This window comes from Mustela putorius, unplaced genomic scaffold (assembly GCF_011764305.1).
Source record: "Mustela putorius furo isolate JIRA1106 unplaced genomic scaffold, ASM1176430v1.1 tig00000129_pilon_pilon_pilon, whole genome shotgun sequence".
NCBI lineage: Eukaryota > Metazoa > Chordata > Mammalia > Carnivora > Mustelidae > Mustela > Mustela putorius.
The window spans coordinates 50,166,436-50,192,980 of record NW_025421290.1 but is presented as its reverse complement, the minus strand read 5'-3'; the positions used below and the strand labels follow the sequence as shown (position 1 = coordinate 50,192,980).

The 26,545-nt window shown below is 47.2% G+C and overlaps 1 protein-coding gene across 9 annotated transcripts in view; it reads right to left on the bottom strand.

Moving 5' to 3' along the window:
- WDR20 (WD repeat domain 20) overlaps positions 1-26,545 on the bottom strand; it is a 65,818-nt gene that overhangs the window by 19,895 nt on the left and 19,378 nt on the right. For 3 of the 9 annotated variants that reach the window (XM_045073911.1, XM_013057394.2, XM_004754673.3), the window contains exon 2: positions 2,753-2,935. The exons of 2 other annotated variants lie outside the window; for them this stretch is intronic. Coding sequence is in view for 3 of the 7 variants with exons in the window: in XM_013057394.2 (XP_012912848.1) it covers positions 2,753-2,935 (183 nt within the window). In the remaining 4 variants the exon portion in view is untranslated. Of the gene's footprint in view, positions 1-2,752; positions 2,936-3,338; positions 3,360-7,159; positions 7,361-7,391; positions 7,414-26,545 lie in introns of those variants that run through there. 4 more of the 9 variants (XM_045073900.1, XM_045073905.1, XM_045073917.1 and 1 more) reach the window with 4 other exon arrangements.

Here is a 26,545-nt window from a genome sequence, read left to right as displayed (position 1 = left end):
CGCGTCAGCATTTGCCCTAAGCGCGTGTGAGGGGAGCTACTGCTGACACGTCTGCCCCTCTCTCGAGGGGTCGCGACAGAAGCAGCCCGAGTGGGCACAAGGTAGGTGGACCGAGGTCTGTCCCCAGGATGAACAGGGCCACTGCTCTCGTCCACCCGCTCTCCCGAACAGGTACGCGCCTCCTCACTGGCCTTGCTACCTCTGCCACTCTCTCTTCATTCCAATCCACGTTCCACAAGTGCCAACGAGCGTTCTAAAGGACACGCCTGACACACTCGTTCCCTTGATTAAAAGCCCAGAACTACCCTTACAGCCTCCAGCATCAGATCCAAATTTCTCAGTATGTCAGGGCGTTCACAGTCTGGTTCCGACGCCCCGTCGGCTCTGACCCCGGTGTCTTTGAGGCCTGCACACTGACTTGGTCGCGCCTGGCCACCCAACACCCCTCCATATGCCACATCTCCGGCTCTGAGAGCCTCTCTCCCATTTCCCCAACTCCTGTGCACCTTTCAAGATGCAGATCAAGTGTCACCTTCTGGAAATCTCAGATTTACAATATTGGATACACGCTGAAGAATACGGTGAACACATATCCCCGGGCACTTTGTCCCAGCACTCTGATAACGTGGCCCGGAACCCCCTCCATCCACGGCACTGAGCTGGGAGCTCCTGGGAACACAGGGCCCAGCCACCAGGCAACGACTCACAGTGGGCCTCACAGCCTGTGACCAGGGGCCCATCTCTGTCATCAACTTACTACCTGCCTGGACAATTCACTCACCTTCTCTATGTCCTCATCTGTAAGACAGCAACAGCTGCCTGCCCAGTCACCCTGGGGCAGATCTAGAACCGGCCGAAGCCCCTAACTCTCGTGCCACGGCGAAGCCCACGTGAGTGATACCGGCTCCAAGCGCCGCTCCCGGCACTCTCAGATCCAGACCACCGCGACGCCTGCTCTGACACCCTGACCAAAACCTGATGTAAATGCCACCCGCAGAGCCAAGAGCTCTCCTCACTGTGAAAGGCAAAGGACTTCAGCCTCAAGCGTTGAGTGCCGAACTGGCATTCACCCTACACAGTTTTATTTTCAAATAAAGTGGAAGATGAGCATGAGACAACTGGCACTGAAATCAGTGACAGGCTGCTTCCTGGCCCGCGATGCCCGCTGCTGTCCAGGCACGGATCTGGCTGACATGTCCGAGTGCTCTCAGGGCCCTGAGACTCCCCTGTGACATCACAGGGGAGAACAAGCCCCTCTTGTTCTCCAAGTGGCATCCTGTGCCATCGTCAGCCGGAGCAGCCTCCCGATGTTGTACAGACAGCCCTTCCCCCTCGATGACATGCCCCCTACCGATACAAACAAAACCCATAATGACTCCAAATTCAGCTTCCGGTGACAGTGCAGAGATGCCTGGTTGCTCCCCCATAGCTCCCACGAGGAGGAAAAAAAGTCATTCGGCTACTGGGAAATCACTTCCCCACACGTTATTAGTAAAAGACTTAGGTAAATAAAACAAGTTTTCTGCTTCAGACTTATTTTTAAAAGAAACTGGGATCAATTCTTTTCTTCTCGAGTTTTGTCAACCCACATGGCAAGTTCTGTTTCTGGTCAAACCTGCTGCAAGCAGAAGAGGAGACGGCACGGCTCAAGAGATCTCACCAAATCCCACTGGCAATGCCAGACAGAAGCACCATGGACAGGGACCAGCGGTGGAGATGGCACGGGCCGCAACGCGGTTGAAGAATCCCAATTTTAACTACAATCTGTCCACTTGAATATTCTCCTCTAAACAAAACTGCTTCTGATGAACCAGAACATATAATGCTCTTCTGTTCCAAGTCCATGACATCAAAACCAGGCAAGAGCACAAAAACACTTGCCCTTCCTGAGAGAGGGATCCCACATGACCTGACTCTTGTCACATCAGGGCCGTGGTCACCGATGACACTGGGACCCAGGGCTTCTAAGTCAGCAACCCCACCACATCGTTTCCGTTTGCTGGGCAAGTCGCACTGAGACAGAGGGAGGATGTCGCATACGCTGCGGCAAGTCTGGGGCCGACAAGCCCCCATGACAGCTTTACCACATGATCCATGTGGCGACTTCAACAGCCACGCTGAACAGTTCTGATGTGTTTCTGAACATACATGGCTCACGTAGCTCAGGCGCCTTCCAGAACAGAACTGGAGGTGCCAGGAAACCAGCACATGCTAGGTCACTAGCAGAAACTGTATCATGTGATCCAATTTTAAATGCCAGGATTTCAAATATGTCAAAGGTGATTTTACAGCAAATATTTCCAAGAGAAAGAAAGCTATCCCTTAGCCAAACGCCTGTCAAATACAGACACAAAAGCCCGAACTACCACTTAGATGGCCTACGGAATTATTATCAAATTCTCTGATCTGCATGAAATTTTCTGGTGTTGTGAACAAGGTCCAGAATTCTGTATCTTATTTAAATTATAAATATCAAGTGACAATTTCACCCATCTCCATTATAAAAGAGTTTTAAAGCAGCCGCTACAGACACCTAAGCATGCTCCATAAAAAATGCCCAGAACAGGTACCCCGAGGAAGAACAGGCGTAAGTCAAGTTAGTTCACCACATTTAACCGGGTAATACTAGGTAGGACAGTTAGAGAATGAAAAATGGGCTTAGCTTGACGTGTAAAATAAGGCCCACTGCCCTTGGCAAGAACGTATAAATTCTTAAAGGGATTCTTAACAGCTAAGACAGGGTGCTACTTACTTCCTCATTAAATAGTTTGCTAGTTTCTTTTTTGATTGGATCTATAAGCTGGACTTGGCCTGCGGAAAAGCCCACTAGGAGAGAGACACTTTCTGCTGTGGCTGTTAGGTGGTTGAAGTCATGACAAGTAGGCTGTGTTCCTTTGTAAATCCTTTTATCTATTGGTTTACTCAAGTCAGCAGCCTGGAGGAGAAAGAGAAAAATACATACGGTAAACAGCACATTGAGATGAGAAATCTAATAGTTACTCTATTTTATACTCCATTATGATGTTCAATCTTAAAAACAAAGGTATTTTTAAAAAATTTTTCCAGTTTTCAGCATCTTGTAAAAGCAGTTGCATATACATCAGCCAATTTGATATTGTTAGACTATCTGTAATATGCTCATAACTGTTACCTCCACGACTTGTTCTTATCTTAAACAAAAACTCCTGGACTTTAGGAGGAAAAATCCTTGAGATACTAAATTCAGTATTTGCAAAATACATTCAATTCCAAGCAATTTCTAACAGAGTACCTCTAACCACATAAAAACTCGGCTTGCATATTGATCCACAGCATCTAAATGCTCATTGGTGAGTTACCTGTAACCCAGGGGTTCTCAAAGTGTGGTCCCCACACCAGCGGTGGCGGCAGCAGCATCACCTGGAAACTCAGAAATGCAAATTCTCAAGCCCCACCCCTGATCAAAAGAATCCGAAACTATAGGGGTGGGCCTAGCAAGCCTTCCAGGTGATTCCGATGCCCACTCAGATTTGAGAACCACCGCTGCAGCCAATTATAAGCTGCAGGTGCCTTCTTACTGGGGCCCAGTCCCTCTTCTGCACCCGTGTTTGAGGTACCTTTCACTTACTGAGCCCACACTCAGTGCACGGCGTGCATCACCTTTAAACCCTACAACGACCCTTCAAAGTAGAGAACAAGTTTAGGGAGGTGAAATAACTCAGCCAAGGTCACCATACCTACCTAAGTAAGCGACTGGATGTATAGCCCAGGTCTGTTTGACCATAAAGGGGAAGGGAAGGACACACACGCACACACCCCAAAGTCAGAAGCAAATGACTTCCAACTTGGGCCAAAAAGTGATGTTTCAGTATGCCTCCCCATAAATCCCTAGAGCGAGACTCTCTTCTTCTTCATGAGGAATGTTCCATGCAATCTAATGTGCCCGGCTGTCGCGGAAATTAAGGACGCCACCCTCCAGCCCTAGCAGAAAGTCACAGGTGCAGACAACCAGGCTGCTGTGTGTGTCCCGCGACACGACCACTGGAGCCGCGGCTACTGTTCTCTGCTGACCAACCCAAGGCAGGTTCTGAAGAGTTCTTTCTTTCAAAGAGGTCCGTGATATTGTGCTGAGGATTGTTTCACTTTCCACATGACAAACATAAATACTGAGTGGAAAAGGGGACATCAAAATTCTAGGAATCTTTAAGCAAACTCCAAACCCGAACATTTGGAAGTCTGGACCCGAGTGGGACTTGCACTCGGAGCCCGGGGCAGAGGAATGGGGATGCATGCCACACGGACACCCCCAGCCTCACCTCAGTTAAAACGGAGATGAGTATCTCTGTCCCACCAACCTCATGGGATTGTCTGGAGGATGAAATAAGAGAGCATGTGCGTGAAAGAGGCTTGAAAAGTATAATATAAATACGATACAAAACACAGGGACGTCCTGACTTTGCAGCAAGGCGAAAAGGGACCAGCGGGGAAGGGAGTTCAGTGCTGAGGCAGGCTGAAGGTGGTGGCCAGCAGAGGTGTGAGGGAGCTGCGGAGCCAAAGCAAGCCACCTCCGCCCCTCACTGCGACCCGCCCGCAGGGACAGGCCCACTGACAGAAGCTGCTCCGGGCTGGGCCCTAGAGGCAGGAAAAAAGAAGCCAGGCTAAGGGACCTCAGCAAATTATTTCAGAGCTAAGAAGGTTATCAGCAAATGTTGGAAGAGCTCAAAATAGACAGTAAAAGATGCTGGCAACTAGAGACAAAACACCAATCTAAAATACGAACAATTACATTATTACATGATCTCTGTATAGCATATAAAACTCTCTGAGAACTTTTTTTTAAGTTTGCTTAGGGAACTCCCCCCTTGAGAAACATATCTAAAATTATGCATAAAACTATAAAAATCTATCCAAAGGCAAGCCAAAAATTACAGAGAAAACATGCTAATACAAATTAAATGAGCAAAGGGCATCCAGTTGTTCTCAGAAACACGGGAGGAAGTAAAAGCGCCTGCTTTACCGGTACTGCTTCTAGGGCAGAGCTAACTCACAGAGCCCTTACAGCAACTACACTAGTTCGGCCCTCGGGGTGGTTATTGTACCTCCTGGCCTCCTAATAGGAAAAGATGTCATTTGTAAATAGACCATATGTATTTTAATGCCAACTGAAAGACTACTTTTACTCTTAAATCGTGTAAATATTCTCCAAACACCCTGTTTACTAATCTGCTTAACAACTTCCTTCCCAGACCAGGGCTCTCAAACTGTACCAGACCACGCCAGCCTGCTGGTCGGCAGCAAGAGTCCATACAGAGACGGAGAAGCGGCACTCGGAAACTGAGGGCAATCAGACGGACAACTTTGCATTGACTCTAATAATAGAAACTTGAATTTGTATTCTACATGTCTTTTTCAGTTTCATTTCCCATTAATATATTTTTTTCAATTTTAGAAAAGTATCAGCCCAGACAGACTGGACATTTTTTTTTTTAAGATTTTATTTATTTATTTGTCAGAGAGCACGGGAGCAAGTGCGCAAGAGCAGGAGCAGCTGTGGGAGAAGCAGGCTCCCCGCTGAGCAAAGAATGTTCCATCCCTGATGCACTCGATCCCAGGACCCAGGCACCATGACATGAGCCAAAGGCAGACGCCTAACTGACTGAGCCATCCAGGCACCCCCAGACTGGAAATTTTAACCGGTCATTCAACACTGGTGAGAAGCAGTGTCCCGGGAGGCACCAGAGTAAACCAAGGCCCAGGAAACACTCAGAGTATCTCTTATCTAAGGTCATTCCCCAGCCCCAGCCCCTAGGGGCACCAATCCCGCTATAGTGGCACAAGTGCTGCCAAGCCACACAGCCCCGACCAACAGCAAGCAGGAATTACTGTGAAGCCCAAGGTGACTGCTAGAGGCGTGCCCACAACTGAGAAACCCGTGGACTCCGCCGCTGGTGCCCGAGCTCGAGAAAGCCAGGTTGCCAGCGCCAGCCTTCCTTCCCAGCAGGGGAGTCATCTCCGCCCCATCCTGTCCTCTGTCTTCTGCAGCCAATCACCAAGTTCAGTCTCTTTTCCCATGGATGTGTTGCTGCCCTAGTTCTTCTTCCTCCTCTTCCTCCCTTCTTTTGGGGTGGAGCGGTGCCAACATGGACACTGAGCTCACACACCTTTTAGTAGCAGTTAGGACCGCCTGAGCCAGCCATGCCTCTTCTGCGTGGGCTCCCCAGCGAGGAGGAGAAAGAACCCAGCCTCCGGAGCCCGGCAGGCCTCGGTCCAAACCCTGCCTTTCCTCTGGGTAGCCGGGTGGCCCAGGCAAGATGCTCCTCTCCTCTCAGAGAACAACACGCCCAGCGCTCCTGCCAGGCAGTGGGGAGGCCCACTGAGAACGGACCCACAAAGCACAGGGTGTGCAGACGCACTCGAAGGGCGACTACCTTTGTGACTGCCCCTGTCACATCCCATCTCTCTGGTCAAATGTTTCAGGAGCCTCCTGACTGTGTCACAGCGGGGCCTGACGTCGGCCTGTGGAACTCTTGCTGCGCCCAAGCAGCTTCACATGCCCAACTCTCACCTCACAGCCCCCCGCAGGGGGCACGGATCCACCTGCCAGCCATCCTCCGAGGAGAAGCCAGAGCCGGGAAAGGATTCCGGCCTCCAGGGCCAGCTCCTGCCACCGCGGCGTCTGCTTGCCCTCCACACCGCAGTCCTGAGTGGGCTGCAGGCACACAGCCCCCCTCTCGGGCTCCCTCTCTTGGCTGGGCTGGGGCAATTTTACCCAGTGGCTCAGGCCCCACCTCCAACAAGCCTTTTCCCAACCACCGTTCTTTGGGTTGGCTCCTTTATCTCAGTTCTCGAGTCCTCAATTCGTTCCACAAAATTTAGTATTGAATCACTTGTATGATTACAGTACTGTTTTATGTCTGTTATCATCAATTATAAGAAAATTACAATGACAATTAAAAATTACAATAAAAACTCCTTTAAGGAGCAGAACTTCTTTATTAAATAGTTACCCCTGTCTTACCCCACCAAATCAGCGTTTATGTTTCAGCTTTCTGGTGAATTCTGCATAGATGGGTTACAGACACTTGGGATTTTTTTAATGCATCTGCACCCTAATTATTGCCAGTTAACTGAATTCTTAAGCAGGAATTTACAGCAGAACGTATTTTTTTAAAAATCTTACCAATGTTAAGAATTAGATCACATCCGGTTATTCGGCCCCAGTAGAGTGCCCTGTCCGTCACAAGTATTGTCTGTTGAACAAATGAAACTGCAAGTATTCCAATTTTTTCGGGTGAGATTAAGTTGTATATTATGCTCATTCGCTTCTGCATAAGGAGTTACTGATTACAAATAATCTATCAGTGTCTCGTTCTCAGGAGAAAAATTTTTAATTATGGTTTAAAAATTCCTACCATACTTGGGGCGCCTGGGTGGCTCAGTGGGTTGAGCCTCTGCCTTCAGCTCAGGTCATGATCTCAGGGTCCTGGGATCGAGCCCCGCATCGGGCTCTCTGCTCAGCGGGGAGCCTGCTTCCTCCTCTCTCTCCGCCTGCCTCTCTGCCTACTTGTGATCTGTCTGTCAAATAAATAAATAAAAATCTTTAAAAAAAAATTCCTACCACAGACACAAGCTGGTTATCAAAATCCTTGATCAACAAGTACAAACAATTTCACGTTTCCCTTTCTTGCACTCAAAGGTCAGTGAAAGCAGCCCCTGATTCCAGCCTCATCTTCCCCCAGCCCCCGCCTGGCGCGCTGGGGCAGCCCAGCGAAAGGAAAGCCCCCACAGGCTCGGCGGGCCTCCTCACTCGGCCGGGGCCTCCGCACTGGCACAGCCTTTAGCGGACCTCAGAGGAGACCTGTGGGCCCGTGCCGGGCGCCCTCCACGGAACCTGCTACCCGAGACCCCCGAGCGCCCAGAAGCACGTGGTGTGACATGGAAACTCTCTCAGAAAGACCTCTTTTGAAAAAAAGCATGTGAGATGATGATGTACGGGGGGGGGGCAGTGTCAGTAATAAAGCTGGGCTTTATTTCCCTACATTTTATATTCTCCCTCCCCGTCCAAAAATCACTTCAAAAACCAGTTCCACAGAACTTGCCAGAAAAATGCGTTCCATTTCTACGCACGTTCAACTCATCCCAAACCCGATGCCACACTCATCTTCACGAAGCCTTAGGTCACCGTCCCACTTAAAACCTCCAGGGCTCGGCCCTAATACTGGCTGAACCCCTCAGCTCGCACCCACGGGGCTCCCCAGCGTGGACCTCCTCACCCCTCCCCTTCACGCGTTTCCTCCAGAGGCGCTTGTCCCCACACAGCCTGGGCGCCTCCCACCCTCTTCCCTTGCCTCACACGCCTTCCTCCACTTGGAATACCTTCCCCGGGCGCCGTCTCCACACCAGCTCGGCTCACAGCAGCAGAGGTCACGCCTTCCTGCTCTCACCTGACGGTCACCGAGTGCCACACTTACTAGCTGCAGCGCCAACTGTATTCCACATGTCGTGACAGTCCAGCTCCTTTTAAAAACAACCGAGAAATCAGGAGGCCGCTGAGTCACTGCCTAATGAATCCGTCAAAAGCAGCTGGAGCAGTGCCAGCGACATCAAGGGTCCCGGCGACAGGACCCGCGGACCACTAGAGAGCGGGCAGCACGCCTTCCGTTAGCATTCCTCTTGCCCACATCTCAGACGACCAAACCAGGAGCCAAAAATGCGCAGGCGAGTACCCCCAGGGCGCGAACGCCCTGGGCAAGAAGGGGGACATCTGGAGTCCGACCTTGAGACTGGGGACGCGAGACAAGCCCCGGTACAGAGACCGTCCCGGTTTCTCGGGCGGAGACTTTCCACCTAGTCAGGGCTTGGGTCTCCGGTGCATGCAAGGGCCGAGTCCACAGTCCGGGTCTGGACCACAACTCGCGGGCGGTCCGGGGGGGAAGCCGAAGCCTTCCCAGCCACGGGCACGACCGAGAACGAGACGGGCCGCTCAGAGCTGAGACACGTTCCCTCGGCACGAAGGCCAATGTGCTATTCAACCACAGCGCTCACCACCACGGGGAAAATAACCCGGCTCGGGGGACAGAAATACCGCACAGCGACTGCCAAACATCGCACGCCCGCACCACACACGCAGGCGGGCAGCTCAGCGCTCAGGCCCGTCCGCGGGAAGGCCCAGCACAGACGCCGACTCTACGGGCCAAGCCACCTTGCACAAGCCGTCTCTCTCGTGGCTTCTTCAGCGACACCCAAAGTATCTGCGTAATTGGCACGAATGGTATTTAAACAGTTTAACACTGATTTAAAAATATATGTCAGGGGGGCACCTGGCTGGCTCAGTGGGTTAAAGCCTCTGCCTTTGGCTCAGGTCATGATCTCAGGGTCCTGGGATTGAGCCCCACACCGGGCTCTCTGCTCTGCAAGGAGCCTGCATCCCCCCTCTCTCTGCCTGCCTCTCTGCCCGCTTGTGATCTCTGTCAAAAAATTAAATAAATAAAATCCTTAAAAATAAATATATATATGTGTATACATATATATATATGTACATGTATATATGTAGTAAGGAATCAGTCAAGTTTGGAATCTCTTATCCCAGTAGGAAAAAAACATCAATCAACTGCAGAGTTTCAGTGTTTCAAACAGGGCAGAAACCCTTCTGCCTTCTCCACCGCTCGATCCCACCTAACGGAGGGCCTGGCGCAGAAATGCCCTCATTGATAATGGCGCAGACATGAAACAACTCTGGAAGTGGCAGGGAGTCCCACAGCCCGCACACATGAAAGCAAACATGCGATCCTTCCACCGGCCAAAATCCTGACGAACCACCAATGCCTTCCTGGGTGCCACCTGTGAAAGGAAACCACCTGCGGCCAGTCCCCGAAGTCACCCTACAGCTCACAAAGCACCTTCGCGCCTTGGTTCTTCTGGCCTCACTGCGAACTCGAGGCCTGAGGACGTCTGCTGCTCGCATTTTATAAATACGAAGACGGACTCAGCGGTCAAAAGGAAGCAAGTGGTGGAGCCAGTGGTCTCGAGGCCAGGCCCTGCGCTCCTCCCAGCGCGCCACGCTGCCGTGACAGGAAGCTGACCAGGTGACATCCGCGGTAGCACCCAGAGCTGAAATCCCATCACTGTGTGACTCCAGCTGCCTACGCTTACTGAGGGAACAAGTACCCCAGCCCTGCCCTGTGTGCCCCCGACTCCGGTCCTATCTTCTCCATGCATTTACCTCGCAGGCCTGCTTTATTAAAAGGGAGTAACAGGCTAGGGCACCTGGGGGGCTCAGTGGGTTAAGCCGCTGCCTTCGGCTCAGGTCATGATCTCAGGGTCCTGGGATCGAGTCCCGCATCGGGCTCTCTGCTCAGCGGGGAGCCTGCTTCCCCCTCTCTCTCTCCGCCTGCCTCAATGCCTACTTGTGACCTCTCTTTGTCAAATAAATAAAATCTTTTAAAAAATAAAAATAAAATGGAGTAACAAGAGTCCCAAGATTAATGCCTGGCACTTCAAAGGCACTTCAGGAAAGTTAGTTCTCCCCTCTGAAACTGGGATTTCTCCCTGTGCATACTTAAGGATTTGCTGCTTATCACAGACAGGCTTCGACAATTCTCATCACTCATGAACACCTTCGAAGAAACATAAATAAGGAAGAGAGAGAGAATTCTTTCTTCCCTAAATGTCCTGGAGAAGGACAATAGCAGAAGCCAAGTGTAGGGCATGGTTTCCTTTCAATATAATTTTCCAGAACCAGATGGCGCCTTCCCTTCCGTAGCTTCCACTCCTCCTCCTCAGACACCTCGCACACGCCTGCCCTAGCACTGGCCTGCCAGACCCTGTCCCGGCACTGAACACAAATCACGGAATGTCACTCGCGGGGCTCTGGCCCCGGAGCGAGCACCCACCACGCCAGCCCTGAGCTCCTCCCGTGTGTGTGTGCTCGGCAGCGGCCGGGACTCCATGCAGGGAGGCAGCAGCGAAGGACGCGGAGCCAGACATCATCAGACACAGAACACGGGCAAACGAGGTATAGAAGGCGAGGGGCCCCCCTGCAGGTCATTCCAGAATGGGAAGAGGTGCCCAGTGACAGAAGGCATAAGATATGTTCGGGAACTTTCCCAGCAACACCCTGTGGAACTGCTTACTGTTCTCTGCGGGAGCCAGGGCAGCTGAGCTCTCTGGAGCCTTGCTGGGGGGAGGGGGGGCGTGCTAGGGGACGGGGTGCCGAGGTGGGGGAAGGGGGCTGAGCTGACCGGCCCAGCACGGTCAGTACGGACCTGCTCCAACAGGCTTCTACCGCGATCACGAGTCATTTCTCCCCCGACAGTCTGTCACTTAGAAACTGTTCGCTATGGAAATGGATTCCTCTTCCCTCCGATCGTTTTTAAAAGCCAAACTTAATAAGCTGCTGCCACCTCCTCACCAACTCTTCACGTTGTTAAGTGGAACCCCAAGTTCAGGCGAGGCCGCTCCCCGCCCCATGAAATACTACGGAGGGCTATGGCGATGCATCCTGCAGGCGAACGGAGCACTGATTTCCTCATTAAGGAGAAGCCATGAATAAACATTAGATAAATTCAGTTTGCACACATTCTAAGACCAGATCTCATCACATCAAAATGCTGACATATTCAAACGACCTATTTTTTATTAAACCCTCTGTTAACTATGACTAAATATGCATTCCTATTCCTAACGGCATACTAATATCTCACATGGAAGAAAAGGCAAGATGTTTCTATTTCTGCAAAAAGTGCTTACTGTGAACTCTTAGAAAATAATTTTTTTAAGTTCGCCCTTAAAGGGGCTTGAGGAAGAATTCTCGGACCTCCGAATGTTTTGACACTGGTGAACTAGGACGGCGCCGAGGCAGCAAGTCCTCCGCGCTGCAGAACCGCAGACCACTGTCTCCCGACGCGGGGACGGATCCGTGAGCTTCTGCTGCCGGCTCAGCACAGAGACGGTTTTAGATGTTCCGATTTAGGCTGCAGAGCAGCTCCCATTCTCAACAGGAAATACCCTAGGTCCCCTCATGGGTAGAGTCCCTGTGACTTCCCAGCAATCGTGTCCCTGAGGCCCAGGGAGTGCTGGCGACCTGCCCAAGGTCTCACTGAGCTTAGAACTGTGCTTTAAACCACATCGAGCTGCTGTCTTCCCAAGCACTCAACCCAGGCTGCACAGTGAACTACTGAATCCGTAACACATGAAACCTTTTAGTAATTTCTTTTTAAAAAATTCTCTTTATTTTATTTGCAAGAGAGCACATGCATGTGCTCGGAAGCAGGGAGAGGCAGAGGGAAAAAGAATCGGGAGCAGACACCACACTGAGCGGGGAGCCCAATGCAGGGTCGATCTCACGACTGTGAGATCAGGAGCCGAAAGCAAGAGCTGGATGCTCAATGACCAAGCCACCTGGGCATCCTTGTAACATAAGGAATTTTCTTAAACGGCACTGATGTGTAGCAGTTAATTCTTTACCAAAAGACAGCGCTCTGGAGCAAGTACATCGCTGTGTTTTCACACAGAAAGCAAGAAAGAATGAGAGAACAGGAAAGTTAGCTTATGCAAAGAAGGGAGATAAACCCCGTGGCCAAAATATTCTATTTGGCTGGTCTCTGTAATTCAAAGAGTTCATCTCTTATCCAACCAGAGCTCAGCCGCAGAAAGCAGCCTCAGCAGGACAAGAGCAACAGAGAGCTGACCTGTTCAGAATACGACCCCAGGAGACGCTCTGCCCTCTTCCTCCGCACCGTTCCAGCATCGCTGGAGCCACTCACTTGGCCCTGGAGCCGTTGGTCACTTGTCCTGTGCACCTCATCTCCCCCAACTACTCCCAAATTTTAAGGGAATAACTTTTATAGGCCGCCTCAGTAACAGCCACTCAAACATTTTGGATTTTTTTTTTAAAGATTTTATTTATTGGGGCGTCTGGGTGGCTCAGTGGGTTAAAGCCTCTGCCTTCGGCTCAGGTCGTGGTCCCAGGGTCCTGGGATCAAGCCCCACATAGGGTTCTCTGCTCGGCAGGGAGCCTGCTTCTTCCCCGCCCCCCTCTCTCTGGCTGCCTCTCTGCCTACTTGTGATCTCTGTCAAATAAATAAATAAAATCTTTAAAAAAAAAAAAGATTTATTTATTTATTTGACAGAGATCACAAGTAGACAGAGAGGCAGGCAGAGAGAGAGGGGGAAGCAGGCTCCCTGCCGAGCAGAGAGCCCAATACGGGACTCGATCCCAAGACCTCCGAAATCATGACCTGAGCAGAAGGCAGAGGCTTAATCCACTGAGCCATCAACCCAGGATGGTTTTTTTTTCCCCCAACCAGATGTTTAAAAAGAAAAAAGAAAAAAAGCTTTTCTGGGCACCTGAAATGTACCAGGAGCTGCTATAAGCCTAGGAACGCAACAGTGGCCAGTTTAAAAATGGGAACCAGTAAAACTGGCCACATGGGAATGTGGAGCAGCAAGCCTCACCTCTCAAGCGCAGGAGGACAAGCCCGTTCCGCCTTGCGCAAGGCAATCCCGCAACTCACAGTAAGCCTTCCTTCCTTTAACCACCAATTCAGCTCCCAGGAACGCCTCCTTAGAACTTACTTTTCAAGTTGTAATCTCTAACAGCCCCAAAGTGGCCCAACACAAATGATCAGGAACAGGAAGCGAGCTACGGAACTCAGCGGCCTCTCCATGCAACGCCACTCCTGACATATTTGCACTGAGACAAATATGGACAAACCTTGAAAAATAATCTTGAAAGAAGACAAATATAAAAGAAGCATATGCTAAATAATTCTATTTTTATCGAGTTCAAAAATAAGGAAAACTATCTGTGATGTCAGAAGTGAGGAGTGTGGATACCCTTGAAGAGTGTGGGGAAAGGGCCATGGGGAAGTTCTGGGAGCCAGGAATGCTTTCCTTAATCTGGGGTTGATTCTACTTTGTCAACAATTAATAGAGCTTTACACTTAAACACATTTCTGTCTGTATGCTATCCTTAAAAAGAAATTTTAATGAGCAAGCACATGTACAAAGGCAGCCAACTGAACTTGGTTTATAATGAAACATTATTAACATCTTGTGTGCTCCAAAAAGGAAACAGGTAAATACATCATGTAGCCATCTAAAATGAAGATACTAACTAGCAAAGAAGGATGTTACATGCCATATTAAGTGGAAAAATGAAACAATAAGAAACAGGATTCTGAAGACAAAGAATTGCAAAGAAACCTTAAAATCATATTCACACTGTGATCATATTGTTAGTAATATTAGTGTATTGTTTTGAATACTGTAGAATATTGTAGAAGAAAGCAAAAAAGCGAAGTATGAAAGTCATTAGAAGCTGAGATTCTGCACATGAGGAATAAATGAAAAAAAAAAACCAACAAAAAAAGGAATAAATGTAAAATTGTTCATCTTCAATTTGATTAGAAAAGACCAATATGAATTCCTGTGTTTAAGTGTCCAGTAAGAAGGTATAGAAGCAATGACCAAACAGCAATAGGAACTCCTAACATCTAGACTACACCTCAAATGATATTTGCCACTTGAAAGTCACCAAGGCTCCTGGAACTTGATACCATGTGTGGAGCAAAAAGTGAACAAGACACATTTGGAACATCTTTTTGTACCTCTGAGCAAGAAAGCTATTAAAGACTCAAGGGGCACAGCAGAGGGGCTACCATAAGGCAAAGATGGGACGGTATAATACTAAAACGAGGAGCGCCTGGCTGGCTGAGTCAGCAGCGCTCGCAACTCTTGACCTCGCGGCTGTGAGTTCAAGCCCCACGCTGGGAGATTACTTGGGTGAATAAAGAATAAACATCAAAATAATATTACAGAATTTTCTCGGAATAAAGAATCTGAGCTCATACTGATATCAAGAAATGGAGAAAAAGAAGCTCTTCTTTACAGTACAGTAACACCTAGTAAGTGTAGGAAGAAAGAGTAATGGAGTTTTAAAATCACCATTTACAACCATCACAATAACACAGTAATAACTGATTCAGCCAAAGTCATCAATGAATGCTAAAACTGAAGATTTCTTAAGCAACAGGCTACTTACACAGTCTCAAAGTGCTCCCTCACGTATTACATCTCAATTACGAAGAGAAAAATGGAACCTTACAACAGAGTAATTCAGTAAATACAAGTTTAATCAAGGTTAACATGAATTTGCCCACTAATAATGGGGCAAATCAGCATTGAGCGCCTCTTGACGTGCTGCCCTGGGATGGACACATCAATTGCGTGTATTCCGCCAAAAGGCAGACCATGAATCCATCATGAAAAAAAATCAGACAAACGCAACTTGAAAGGTATTCTACAAAATAACTGGTCTGAAATCTGAAATATGTCTAGATAATGGAAACAAAGAAAAGGCCAAGGAACAGTTCTACACGGAACAAGACTGAAGAGCTTGCCATGCGTGAACTTGGACAGGACCCAAACCAGGGAAAATGGCTTATAAAGGACAGCACTAGGGTGACTGGTGACTGTTGATTAGGTGAGTGGGATGCATCCATGCTGTATTTCTGATTTTGATAAATGTACTGTGGCTGCGGAAGTGAAAATTCTTCTCAGGAAACAGGAATTGAATTTTATATGCATAAATGGGCATGCTATCTACAAACTAGTCTCAAATGATACATATTATACACACGCGTGCGCGCACACACGCACTCACACGGGGTGGGGAAGGGAGCATACAAAATAGTAAAACAAATGGGCAAATGTGCAATAATTAGTCTGGATGACAGGTATAAAAGTAGTTCTTTGTACTACGCTTGTCACTTTTCTGTAAGTGTGAAATCACAGCAAAGTAATTTTTACAAAAGAGAGACTTAAAAGGCATGTACACTAAAAGCAGTGTGTGGTCCCTGTTTGGAAATATATGTGAGTGAGCCAACTACACATTTATTTGTGGTCGTGATTACTTGAATCTACATACTGCAGACTGTACAGACAAACAGTACAGAACACACAGTACATCTGAAACTGCTAAAATTCGAACGAGCTCTGTGGACAGCCAAGGTCAATGTACCAGCTCTGACACTGTACTATGGTCACGCACAACAGTACCACCCGGAAACCGGGTAAAGGGTACATGAGACCTCCATGTGCATTTTGAAACTTCCCATAAATCTATAATGATTTTAAATTAAAATGTTAAAAATAAGTAATAAGGGCGCCTGGGTGGCTCAGTGGGTTAAGCCACTGCCTTCGGCTCGGGTCATGATCTCAGGGTCCTGGGATCGAGTCCCGCATCGGGCTCTCTGCTCAGCAGAGAGCCTGCTTCCCTCTCTCTCTCTCTGGCTGCCTCTCCGTCTACTTGTGATTTCTCTCTGTCAAATTAATAAATAAAATCTTTAAAAAAAAAAAAAAATAAGTAATAAAAATATCCTATGAATCAAGAAACTATAAAGAATAGTTATGAATCTGTCAAAGAACAATGTTCAAATGTAAGTATTTTACATGTGAAAATGTGGTTTTTATTTCTCAGAAGAGTCCATGTATTATAGAAAAAATAGACACGATACACTGTTTGGCATCTGCCTTAAAAATAATGCAGTCAGGGTGACAGAATCGACCGCAGGAGACTGGCCACATGCTGGTAAGCAGCAAGGCTGGGAGACAGGTGTGCAGAATTCCATGACGCCATCCTCTCAACTCTTCTGTAAAAGCTGGAAATTTTCCATAATTAAAAAGTATGATTCCTTTTAGAATATACATTTAATTAGGTGTATATATTTGCAAAGAAAATAATTTGAAAAGACATTCATCAAACTACTAAATGTGGTTATTAAAGAGTTGGGGGCAGTATTTAGGCGATCATTTTTTGGCCTACCTTAATTTCTTTCTTTTTTTTTTTTTTTTTAAAGATTTTATTTATTTGACAGACAGAGATCACAAGTAGGCAGAGAGGCAGGCAGAAAGAGAGGAGGAATCAGGCTCCCCTCAGAGCAGAGAGCCCGATGCGGGGCTCGATCCCAGGACCCCGAGATCACGACCTGAGCTGAAGGCAGAGGCTTTAACCCACTGAGCCACCCAGGCGCCCCTATTTGTGTAATTTCTTCAAAAGAAAAAAAAAAAAACAGGCCAAAAAACCACTAAAACTGTTTTGAAATTATTCTAAGTAGCTTAAAAAGCATGTCATGGCCTAGCATAAGGTCACAGAAAAATCTGTGCCTTATAAACAGTAAAATTCACCATAAAAGAAATCTTACTGCTACATCAAGTAAATGCATGAACAGGATGATATATCACCAGGATATATTTGAACTAGCCAAATCATGAGTTTCACGCGAATTAGGACCGCTGGAGTCTGTTATTAATGTTTCTGTGGCACCAGTGATGTCACTCAATGAGAAGAGAAAGGACAGGAAAATTCTTTAAAGGAGCCAACCATTCAGAGGACAAATAAGCAGGCCATGGCTGGTTCTGTTGTTCCACTCTTCAAACAGCACTACAGCATTACAAGGGCTCACTGTGTGTTCCTAATTTGCTACAGTGGCAAATAAAGATAATTTGTCCCAGTCCTCTTTGCAAAATCCAGTATCTTCCAAGTTTATCACCTAGTTTTTCTTCTAATGTAGATTTCCAAATTGAATCCCCATCTTTTTCTCACAAGAACTGAACTTGAGAATTCACAATTCACCATCAATCCCATGCTCTTCTAGAGATTCCAGGAAAACTCAATCCTAAATTATCCTCAATCCCAAAGAAAGAGCTAAAAAAGTAACACGGTGAAATTTGTTTTTCTGAATTCAAAATATTTAGCATTTAAAAATGTTTTTAGCATTTAAAAGGAAAATATTTAATATTTAACATTGTAAAATATTTTAGCATTTAAAAGTTAAAATCTCTGAGGCCTGAATTAAAACTGTTAGGCTCAATAGGGACAGTATTGTACTCATAGTGTCAATGAGGACAGTGCTGTATTTTAAATGTAGGTTAGCAGGCCAACCAGCTTGAACTGATTAAGAAGCTCCTCACCCAGGGCTGAAATCGACCCTAACCCAAAAGTTAACACTTGGCAAGGACTGCACTTCTGCTTCACTCCACTTATCATTCATTACCTCACGTAATCAAGTACATAATTAAAAATGTACAACTAGCAGCTTAAAAAGTTAAATATAAAGCTATCCACGAAGAAATGGATTGAAGAAGCAGTATTTCCTAGTGTGAATAATTTTCTAACATCCCTACGTACAACCGTCTCATACAAGGTAGATAACCCAAGTCTCATTCCCTTGGAATTGGAAGACAAACAGAGCTAAAAGTGGAGCTTTTTAAAAAGCCACATTTGCTCTCAAGATGCTGCAACTTAAGACCAAAGATGCAAGGTGCCTAAAATCATACAACCAATTCACACAGGAGCTAAACTTGGAGCTCTGGTCCTATTCCCCAGGAAACTCGGGAAAGCACAGAGTAACCTAACCTAGCCCAAAGCCCTCACTCTTGTCTCCCATGCTTCTACCTGTGGCATTCATGCCTGTAAGTAGCTGTCAGAACCCGAAAATCTAGTGTTTATTAGAAATGCAAAGACTCTGCAAAACTCATTCAGCTTAGCATAAACCCAGCGACGCTGATTTAGCTGGCACAAAGTTCACAGGTAAGTTCGAACGGCTGTCAGCCTTTTCTTGGCTGAGAAGGGAGTAGCTCGCTCCTTGATTAATTCAGAGTTTTCAGGCTGGCTGTGTCCTGAAAGCCCAGGCCAAAACCCACTCCCACAGCTCGTTCCAAACCTCCTGACTGCTTTCCGGAAAGTCTGCCCTCTGCGGCAGAGCCAAATGCCCACTCACAAAGTGCTGGCTAGCAGAGATGCATGCCAATACAAAAAGGATGGCAGGAAGGGGCAGCACTTTGAAGCGAGGCTGCCCAGATGCTGGAAGCTAAGAAATGCCCGCCAGCGGCTCAACTTGATGATGCATGAGATCCTGACAAAGGCTGAGCCTCCAAACACCAGCCGGTCCGGTCTCCAGGGTGGAACAGAAAGATGTCTGCCTCTGCTCCACGCTGACTACACTGCCTAAATCTGTGTTTAAATCTGAAGAGACCCACGACAGCGTAACACTTCCCAATGTCGGACTGTCTACAGCAGATCCCAGAACTACACCATTCTCAGAAGTCCTCCGACCTCAAGGCACCTACCCGAAGGTCGGGCAGCGAGAATCCACCGCACACTCAATCCACCGCACACTCAAGGACGCAGAGGAGGAGGAGCACCGCAAAGCACAGAGAGGAGCCGCGCCCGGCCCGGGGACCTGGTATTCAAGCCCAGCAGCGGCCAGGCCCCGGCCACACTGCCGGTCTCTCCCTGAGACCCCGGGAAAGGAGCTCAGTTATTTAACATTTTAAAAGGACCCAAATTATTTCTCTGCATGAACTCACACGCCCAGCCCATCCTCCACACAGGTCCTAACCCAAGGTTAGGTTGCTGGTTTTTGGCAAAAACGTTGAGTAGGATAGCATATCAGAAGTGTAAAGTAAAACACTGCAGAGAAAGTCTGGTTGAAAACCTACTTTACGGGGCGCCTGGGTGGCTCAGCGGGTTAAAGCCTCTGCCTTCAGCTCAGGTCATGATCCCAGGGTCCTGGGATCGAGCCCCACATCGGGCTCTCTGCTCTGCGGGGAGCCTGCTTCCTCCTCTCTCTCTGTCTGCCTCTCTGCCTACTTGTGATCTCTGTCTGTCAAATAAATAAATAAAATCTTTAAAAAAAAAAAAAAAAAGAAAACCTACTTTACACTTCGAGGGGCATGCAGAGCACAGACTACGGAGCCCTGGGTCGTAGACATTCCCAGCCGGGTGAGCTTAGACGAGTAACTTGCCTTTCCACACTACTGCTTCCACAAAATAGGAAAGAAAGGACAAAGCAGTAGTTCTCCCCGTGTCTGAGCACTAGGAGTGACAGGATTAAGCGGTTAGAGGGCCCGCCACAAGCTACTTAGGTAAGCACACACTACTGTCAGCTATTATCATCCTTAAGTTAAATAACATCAATTTACACTTGCTAAATGAATTCAAACCAGGGGACAACAAGTTAACATGGAAAAAAGCGTGGGATTCCTCAGAGGCATTTTATCTTATTTTAAAGATTTATTTATTTATTTATTTGTTTGACAGACAGAGGTCACAAGTAGGCAGAGGCAGGCAGAGACAGAGAAGGAAGCAGGCTCCCTGCTAAGCGGAGAGCCCGATGAGATGCCACACAGCTTGGTCCCAGGACCCTGAGATCATGACCTGAGCTGAAGGCAGAGGCTTTAACCCTCTCTCTCTCTGCCTGCCTCCCTGCCTCCCTGTGATCTCTCTCTGTCAAATAAAATCTTTAAAAAAAAAAATCTTAAAAAAAAAAAATACAATGAGGGAAATCCAGAAATATGGGTATTACAATCATTTGTTCTGCGACCAGATAACCAGCACACAGTCACACGTACTCTGAGAGGATTTCCAGAGTGATGGGAGCCTGCGCACTCCCCAGCTGCGGAGTCTTGGCAGGGCCCTCCCTCCTCAGAGCCTCCCCTCTCTTCTCAGTGGGAAACACCACCACCTACTCGACAAAGCGAGTGAGGGTGAGACATGTGCGAAAGCACCTGGTTACGTGTCCCACAGAGTAGGTGCTCAATAAACAGCAGCCGTGACGCCAGTGCTCAGTGACTGTGACTGTACCCTACACAGCAGGCAGCGCGCGCTCGGGCTGTTCGCTGCGAGGAGAGCCTTGAATCAGCTCCCATAAAGCAGTGGCTCTCAAACTGCGGCATGGCCGAGCGACTCCGGGGCCAGCCCCAGCACTCCTGAGTCGGCGCCCCCCCACCCAGTCTGCATCCCCCCAAGCAGAGAAGAGGAGCTGCAGTGGCAGGACCCGGTGGCAGGCCTCGGGTAAGAGAACCACTGCTCACCATGCAGACAGAAGGCAGAGGAGCCTGGCGGTTTTGGTGCCTGTGAGACATGCCTAGGCCATGGTATAGTCAAACAAAAAGGTAGGAAATGGTCCTTGAAAGAAAATCAAGCCAGAGAAAGAGACACAAGAAGTGTGCAGGGACAAGGTGTCAGCTTGGCCAGTGAGTATCTGTGTGGGAGAAACTGAATACAAGAGCTGACAGATTTTTTTTTTAAGATTTATATATTTGAGAGCCACCGAGAGCACAAGAGGGAGGGGGAGAAGGAGAGAGAATCAATCACAGGCAGCCTCTGCATTGAGCGCGGAGCGCGACACACGGCTCCTCTCAGGACCCTGAGGTCATGACCCGAGCCAAACCAAGAGCCGGACACTTAACCGACTGTACCACCCAGGCACTCCAAGACCAGCCAGATTCTTTTTTTTTTTTTTAAAGATTTTATTTATTTATTTGACAGACAGAGAGATCACAAGTAGGCAGAGAGGCAGGCAGAGAGAGAGGAGGAAGCAGGCTCCCCCGATGCGGGGCTCCACCCCAGGACCCTGGGATCATGACCCAAGCCAAAGGCAGAGGCTTTAACCCACTGAGCCACCCAGGCGCCCTAACCGGCCAGATTCTGAAGAAGGCATTCGTGGGCTAACTTTCTTACTAGGCTCTGCTTGGAGTCAGTGGTTTGGGTCAAGTGAGCCGTCACAACTCTTGGCAAAGGTAACCACGTGAAAACAGCACCGGCAAGCAGGGACACGAGATAGCAGGCGGGGCCAGGCTGGATGACATGGAACTGGGAAGAAGAGATCGGAAGGGCAGGCCCATCACCGACTGCAGAGCCGGCGACCCCAGAGCGCGCTTTCTCACGGGCACTGAGCCCTTCAGAACTCTCACTTCACAAGAAGGTGGCCCACAGAAGGGGTCTACTAGGTATAAGAAACAGATGCAAGAATCAAGCCCACCGGAGCCCACTACTTATTTCTCTGGTGTCACCAGGCATTCAGCAAGGGAGCAAAGAGATCTCAAACATGATTCACTCAATGAGAGAGAAAATCTTATACTGCAAAGTTATTAAATGAGCTCCCTAAGCACGGTGCACGTTAATTATCACTGCATATATTATTACTATCTGATCAATTTCTATTTACCAGCTGAAAAGTCTACAAAAACAATGCTGGCTGAATAGCCTATATCCCAGTCACTACTTTTAGGCCAACAGTGTTAAGGTACAGATAGCCATGACTTATAATGGAAAAATACACAAAAGAAATACAGGGCATCATGGCCCACTGGTCTATATCACTCAAAGTTCAGCAGAAAACTGCCGACAGATTATTTTCCATAAAGAACAGAAGAGATCAGGAAATCCTAAGATTGTTCCAGGAAAGAAACAAACAAACAAAAAATGGTGGTTGGAACCCCATTCCATATCTTACACCAGAATAAATTTCGGCAATATCAAAGAGACATCAAATGTCAACAATGAAACCTCAGAACTGTAAGAGGAAACAATGAGGATCTCTAAAAATAAAATTAGGAGGGGTGAACTGTGACCCAAACCCATAGCCGTAAGATAAAATAAAATTAGGGGGGGTTAACCATGACCCAAACCCATAGCCGTAAGAGAACAGACTAATACATTTGTCTATGAAAACAAAAATAATTCTACCTAAGAAAAACCACCATGAGCAAAATCAGAACACAACTGACAAATGGAACCAAAGGCTTCTACTCCAATCACTAACTATGGGCTGATTTACATAAAAGGACCAAAATCCTAGTTGAAAAATGGATACAGGTCATGGACAACTCACAGAAAAGAAAATGCATACACCTGAAACTATTGTAGCACCATATGTAAACTATACTTCAATTCAAAAAGATACAAGTTAGGGGTGCCTGGGTGGCTCAGTCCGTTACGCTGTTACGCGGCTGCCTTTGGCTCGGGTCGGGATCCCAGGGTCCTGGGAGAGAGTCCCACATTGGGCTTCTTGCTCAGCGGGAAGCCTGCTTCTCACCCTTCCTCTGACCCTGCTCATGTGTGCAGTCTCTCTCTCTCTCTTTCCTCCCCGCTCTGTCAAATAAAATATTTTTTTTTTTTTTAAGATTTTATTTGACAGATCACAAGTAGGCAGAGAGGCAGGCAGAGAGAGAGAGAGAGGAGGAAGCAGGCTCCCCACTAAGCAGAGAGCCCAACGCGGGGCTTGATCCCAGGACCCTCGGATCACGACCTGAGCCGAAGGCAGAGGCTTTAACTCACTGAGCCACCCAGGCGCCCCTAAATAAATAAAATTAAAAAAAAAAAAAAAGAAAAGATATAAGTTAGGCAAGCAGAAAAAAAATACAAATGTTTCAAGTATATGAGATGATGGTTAATTCCCAGTACAAGAAACATAAAACTCAGTGTTATACTTTCTCATCCGTCGGATTGGTAAAGATCAAATAATAGTATGTTGTGCCAGAAGTACTAATCCGTGCAACATGTGGAAGCAATGTGATTATGTCTATCAAAATTACAAATGCACATGTCCTTTGACCCAGCGATTCCACTCAGCAAAACGATGTTATGTACAAGGTCATTTACTGCAGTACAGGTTGTAATAGCTAAAGACTGAAAACAACTTCAATGTCCGTCCAAGGGGGAAGTATTGTACATTCTTACAATGGGGCATTGTGCAGTTATTAACAAAATAAAGATGCTCTTTACACACTGACAAAAAATAATCTTCAAACCAAAACAAGGTGCAGAAACCGTGCAGGTGCTAAAATCTGCATTTTTTTTTAAAGGAGAGAGGAATATATCTCTGATTTTTTATACAGAACCATAGGCCAGCTCTGGAAAGGTACACAAGAACTTCACACTGGTTACTTCTACGGAGGGGACGAGGGTGGCTAAGGGAACAGGCGAAAAGAGACTTCACTGCAGGCCCTCTGAATTCTGAACCATGCAAATATATTACTTATTCTAAAAATAAAACATGCCTCTGAAACTAATAATATACTATATGTTAATTAATCAAATTTAAATTTAAAAAGGAAACCTCTCCCCCCCTCAAAATAAAATAAAATATGCCTGGGGGGCACCTGGCTGGTTCGGTGGGTAGAACATGTGATTCTTGATTTCAGGGTTGTGAGTTCAAGCCCCAAAATGGGCATGGAGCCTACTTTAAAAATAAAATAATAAAAAAAAAATAATAAATATGCCTATGAGAATTTATAACACCTACATCCTAAATAAAGATTTTTCAAACTGAGTGACTTGAAATAACAAATTTCTTTCACTATCAACTCAGTCAAAATGTACCGAGTTCTACCAAATGTGCCAAGCACTGTTTCAGGTACTGGGTTTCAGCAATGAAGATAGTACATCCCTCCTCTTTTGGTTTCAGACGGCAGATGGTGAGTAAACAAGTAATTAAACGAGTATCAGAGAGTGGTACGGACTGGGAAGGATGATCCAGTCAGGAAAGGGAGTCAGAGACTGAGGGCAGAAAGGTGACTTTGTGCATTTCTGAGTACACTAACAGAGAGCTTCTTTGACAGGGTCGATTTGGGCAGAGATGTGAAGAACTGAGGGAGTGGGCTCTGCGGCCGGCCAGGGAAGGGATTCTAGTCAAAGGAAAGTACCAGTGAGGGTCATGAGGGTCACTGGGCTCCTCTTCACCAAACAGAATGGAGGGAGTAGGGGAGAGTGTGGGGGGCTGGGAGAAGGCAGGCACCATAGCCGAATAATAAATTAAGATCTTGTTCTAAGTGACATGAGAAAGCATGGAAAAACATGATCTGACCTATCTTGTTTTAAACAGCATGCTGGCTGCCACCAGAAGAGACTGTAAGAGGAAAAGACAGAAGCAGGGAGTCCGCTTGGAAACCACTCTAGCAGTAACCCAAGTGAGGAACGATGCTTCCTTACACTGGGGAGGAACTAGTGGGAGTGGGAAGTGATGATTCGGATATATTTTAAGACAGAGCCAAAAGCCTTTACTGAAGGTGTGGAAGTACACTGGGGGGAAAAAAGTCACTGGTGACTCCAATTTAGCCCAAGCAACTTTCTACAGTGACCTCACAGGTTCATTTAAAAAAAAAGTCACACCTCCATACACAGTTCAAATACTGTAAAATAGGTTATAAACACCATCAACAAAAAGCAACGCTCATCTGCATTCCAAATCAGGAAGCTACAGGAGATTTTAAAGTTGAAAAAGAATCCATACCTGGGTTCATTCTCTAAATACTTAATGAGCATCTACCCTGCAGAGACCTAAATTAAGCTTAAAATATGTAACAGAGCACCAAAAAATTGCTGGCAGAAAAAATAACAAAATATTAACAGCTGCCAGATAGGAGATTTTTTCCTTCTCTAAATTTTCTAAATATTCTACCATAAACATACCCTACTTTGAACTGCAGAGGGAAAAAACTTTCCTTTTCAATGCCACCAATGAGACAAATTCCTACATGGCAAACTTATTAGTAATAAAAGAAAAGTTGCGTTATTTTTTAATGTATTTTTAAAATTTTATTTAAGTAGGGCACCTGGGTGGTTCAGTACGTTAAGCCTCTGCCTTCAGCTCAGGTCATGATCTCAGGATCCTGGGATCGAGTCCCGCATCAGGCTCTCTGCTTGGCAAGGAGCCCGCGTCTTCCTCTCTCTCTCTCTGTCTCTCTGCCTACTTATGATCCCTCTCTATCAAATAAAAAAATAAAATAAAATAAAATTTATATAAGTAATCTCCTTAGCCAACATGAGGTTTGAACTCACAAACCCCAAGATCAAGAGTCACATGCTCTACTGACCAAGCCAGCCCAGGTGCCCCTCTGTGAAAACTTTTTTTTTTTTTTTTAAGATTTATCCATTTCCGAGAGAGCACGCGGGCGTGCACGCGTGTGCACACACACACACACGTGAGCCAGGGGAGGCAGAGTGTGCTGGAGCAGACCCCCACTGAGTAAGGAGCCCAGCAGGTGGTGGTGACCACAACAGCGACGACCTGGGGCTGGATGCGGGGCTTGCCCTCACAACCCTGAGATCCCAACCTGAGCTGAAATCAAGAGCCAGCCACTTAATCAACTATGCCACCCAGATGTCCCTAAGAAAACTTTTAAGACTGAACAGACGTCGATGGTCTTCCACGCCTCCACTGGCTGCCAGCATAAGGTAAGGCACATGTGGGAGAAGAGGGAAAGAGGAAAGAGTCGGGGAGGGACAGGGCACGCGCAGGAGCTTGTTACTGCAGATGCGTTCTCTCACAAAACAGGAGAAAGATCAGCAACTGATTCATTTAAAAATATTTAACCTGGGGCGCCTGGGTGGCTCAGTGGGTTAGCCGCTGCCTTCAGCTCAGGTCATGATCTCAGGGTCCTGGGATCGAGTCCAGCATCGGGCTCTCTGCTCAGCAGGGAGCCTGCTTCCTTCTCTCTCTCTGCCTGCCTCTCAGTGTACTTATAATTTCTCTCTGTCAAATAAATTTAAAAAGAATAAAATAAAAAAATAAAAATATTTAACCAAATACCAACCACCACAAGATGACATGCTCACCATACTAATCTTCCCACTATCGATAAACGACAAGCCATTTCCGTATTATCCATTCATTCACGTATTCACAGTGACCGTAAGGGCACCCAAACCAGCAGCCAGACACGAGGAGCTCAGCAATGAACCGGGTAAAATCGGCCCTCCTGAGCGGAGTCTGGTCAG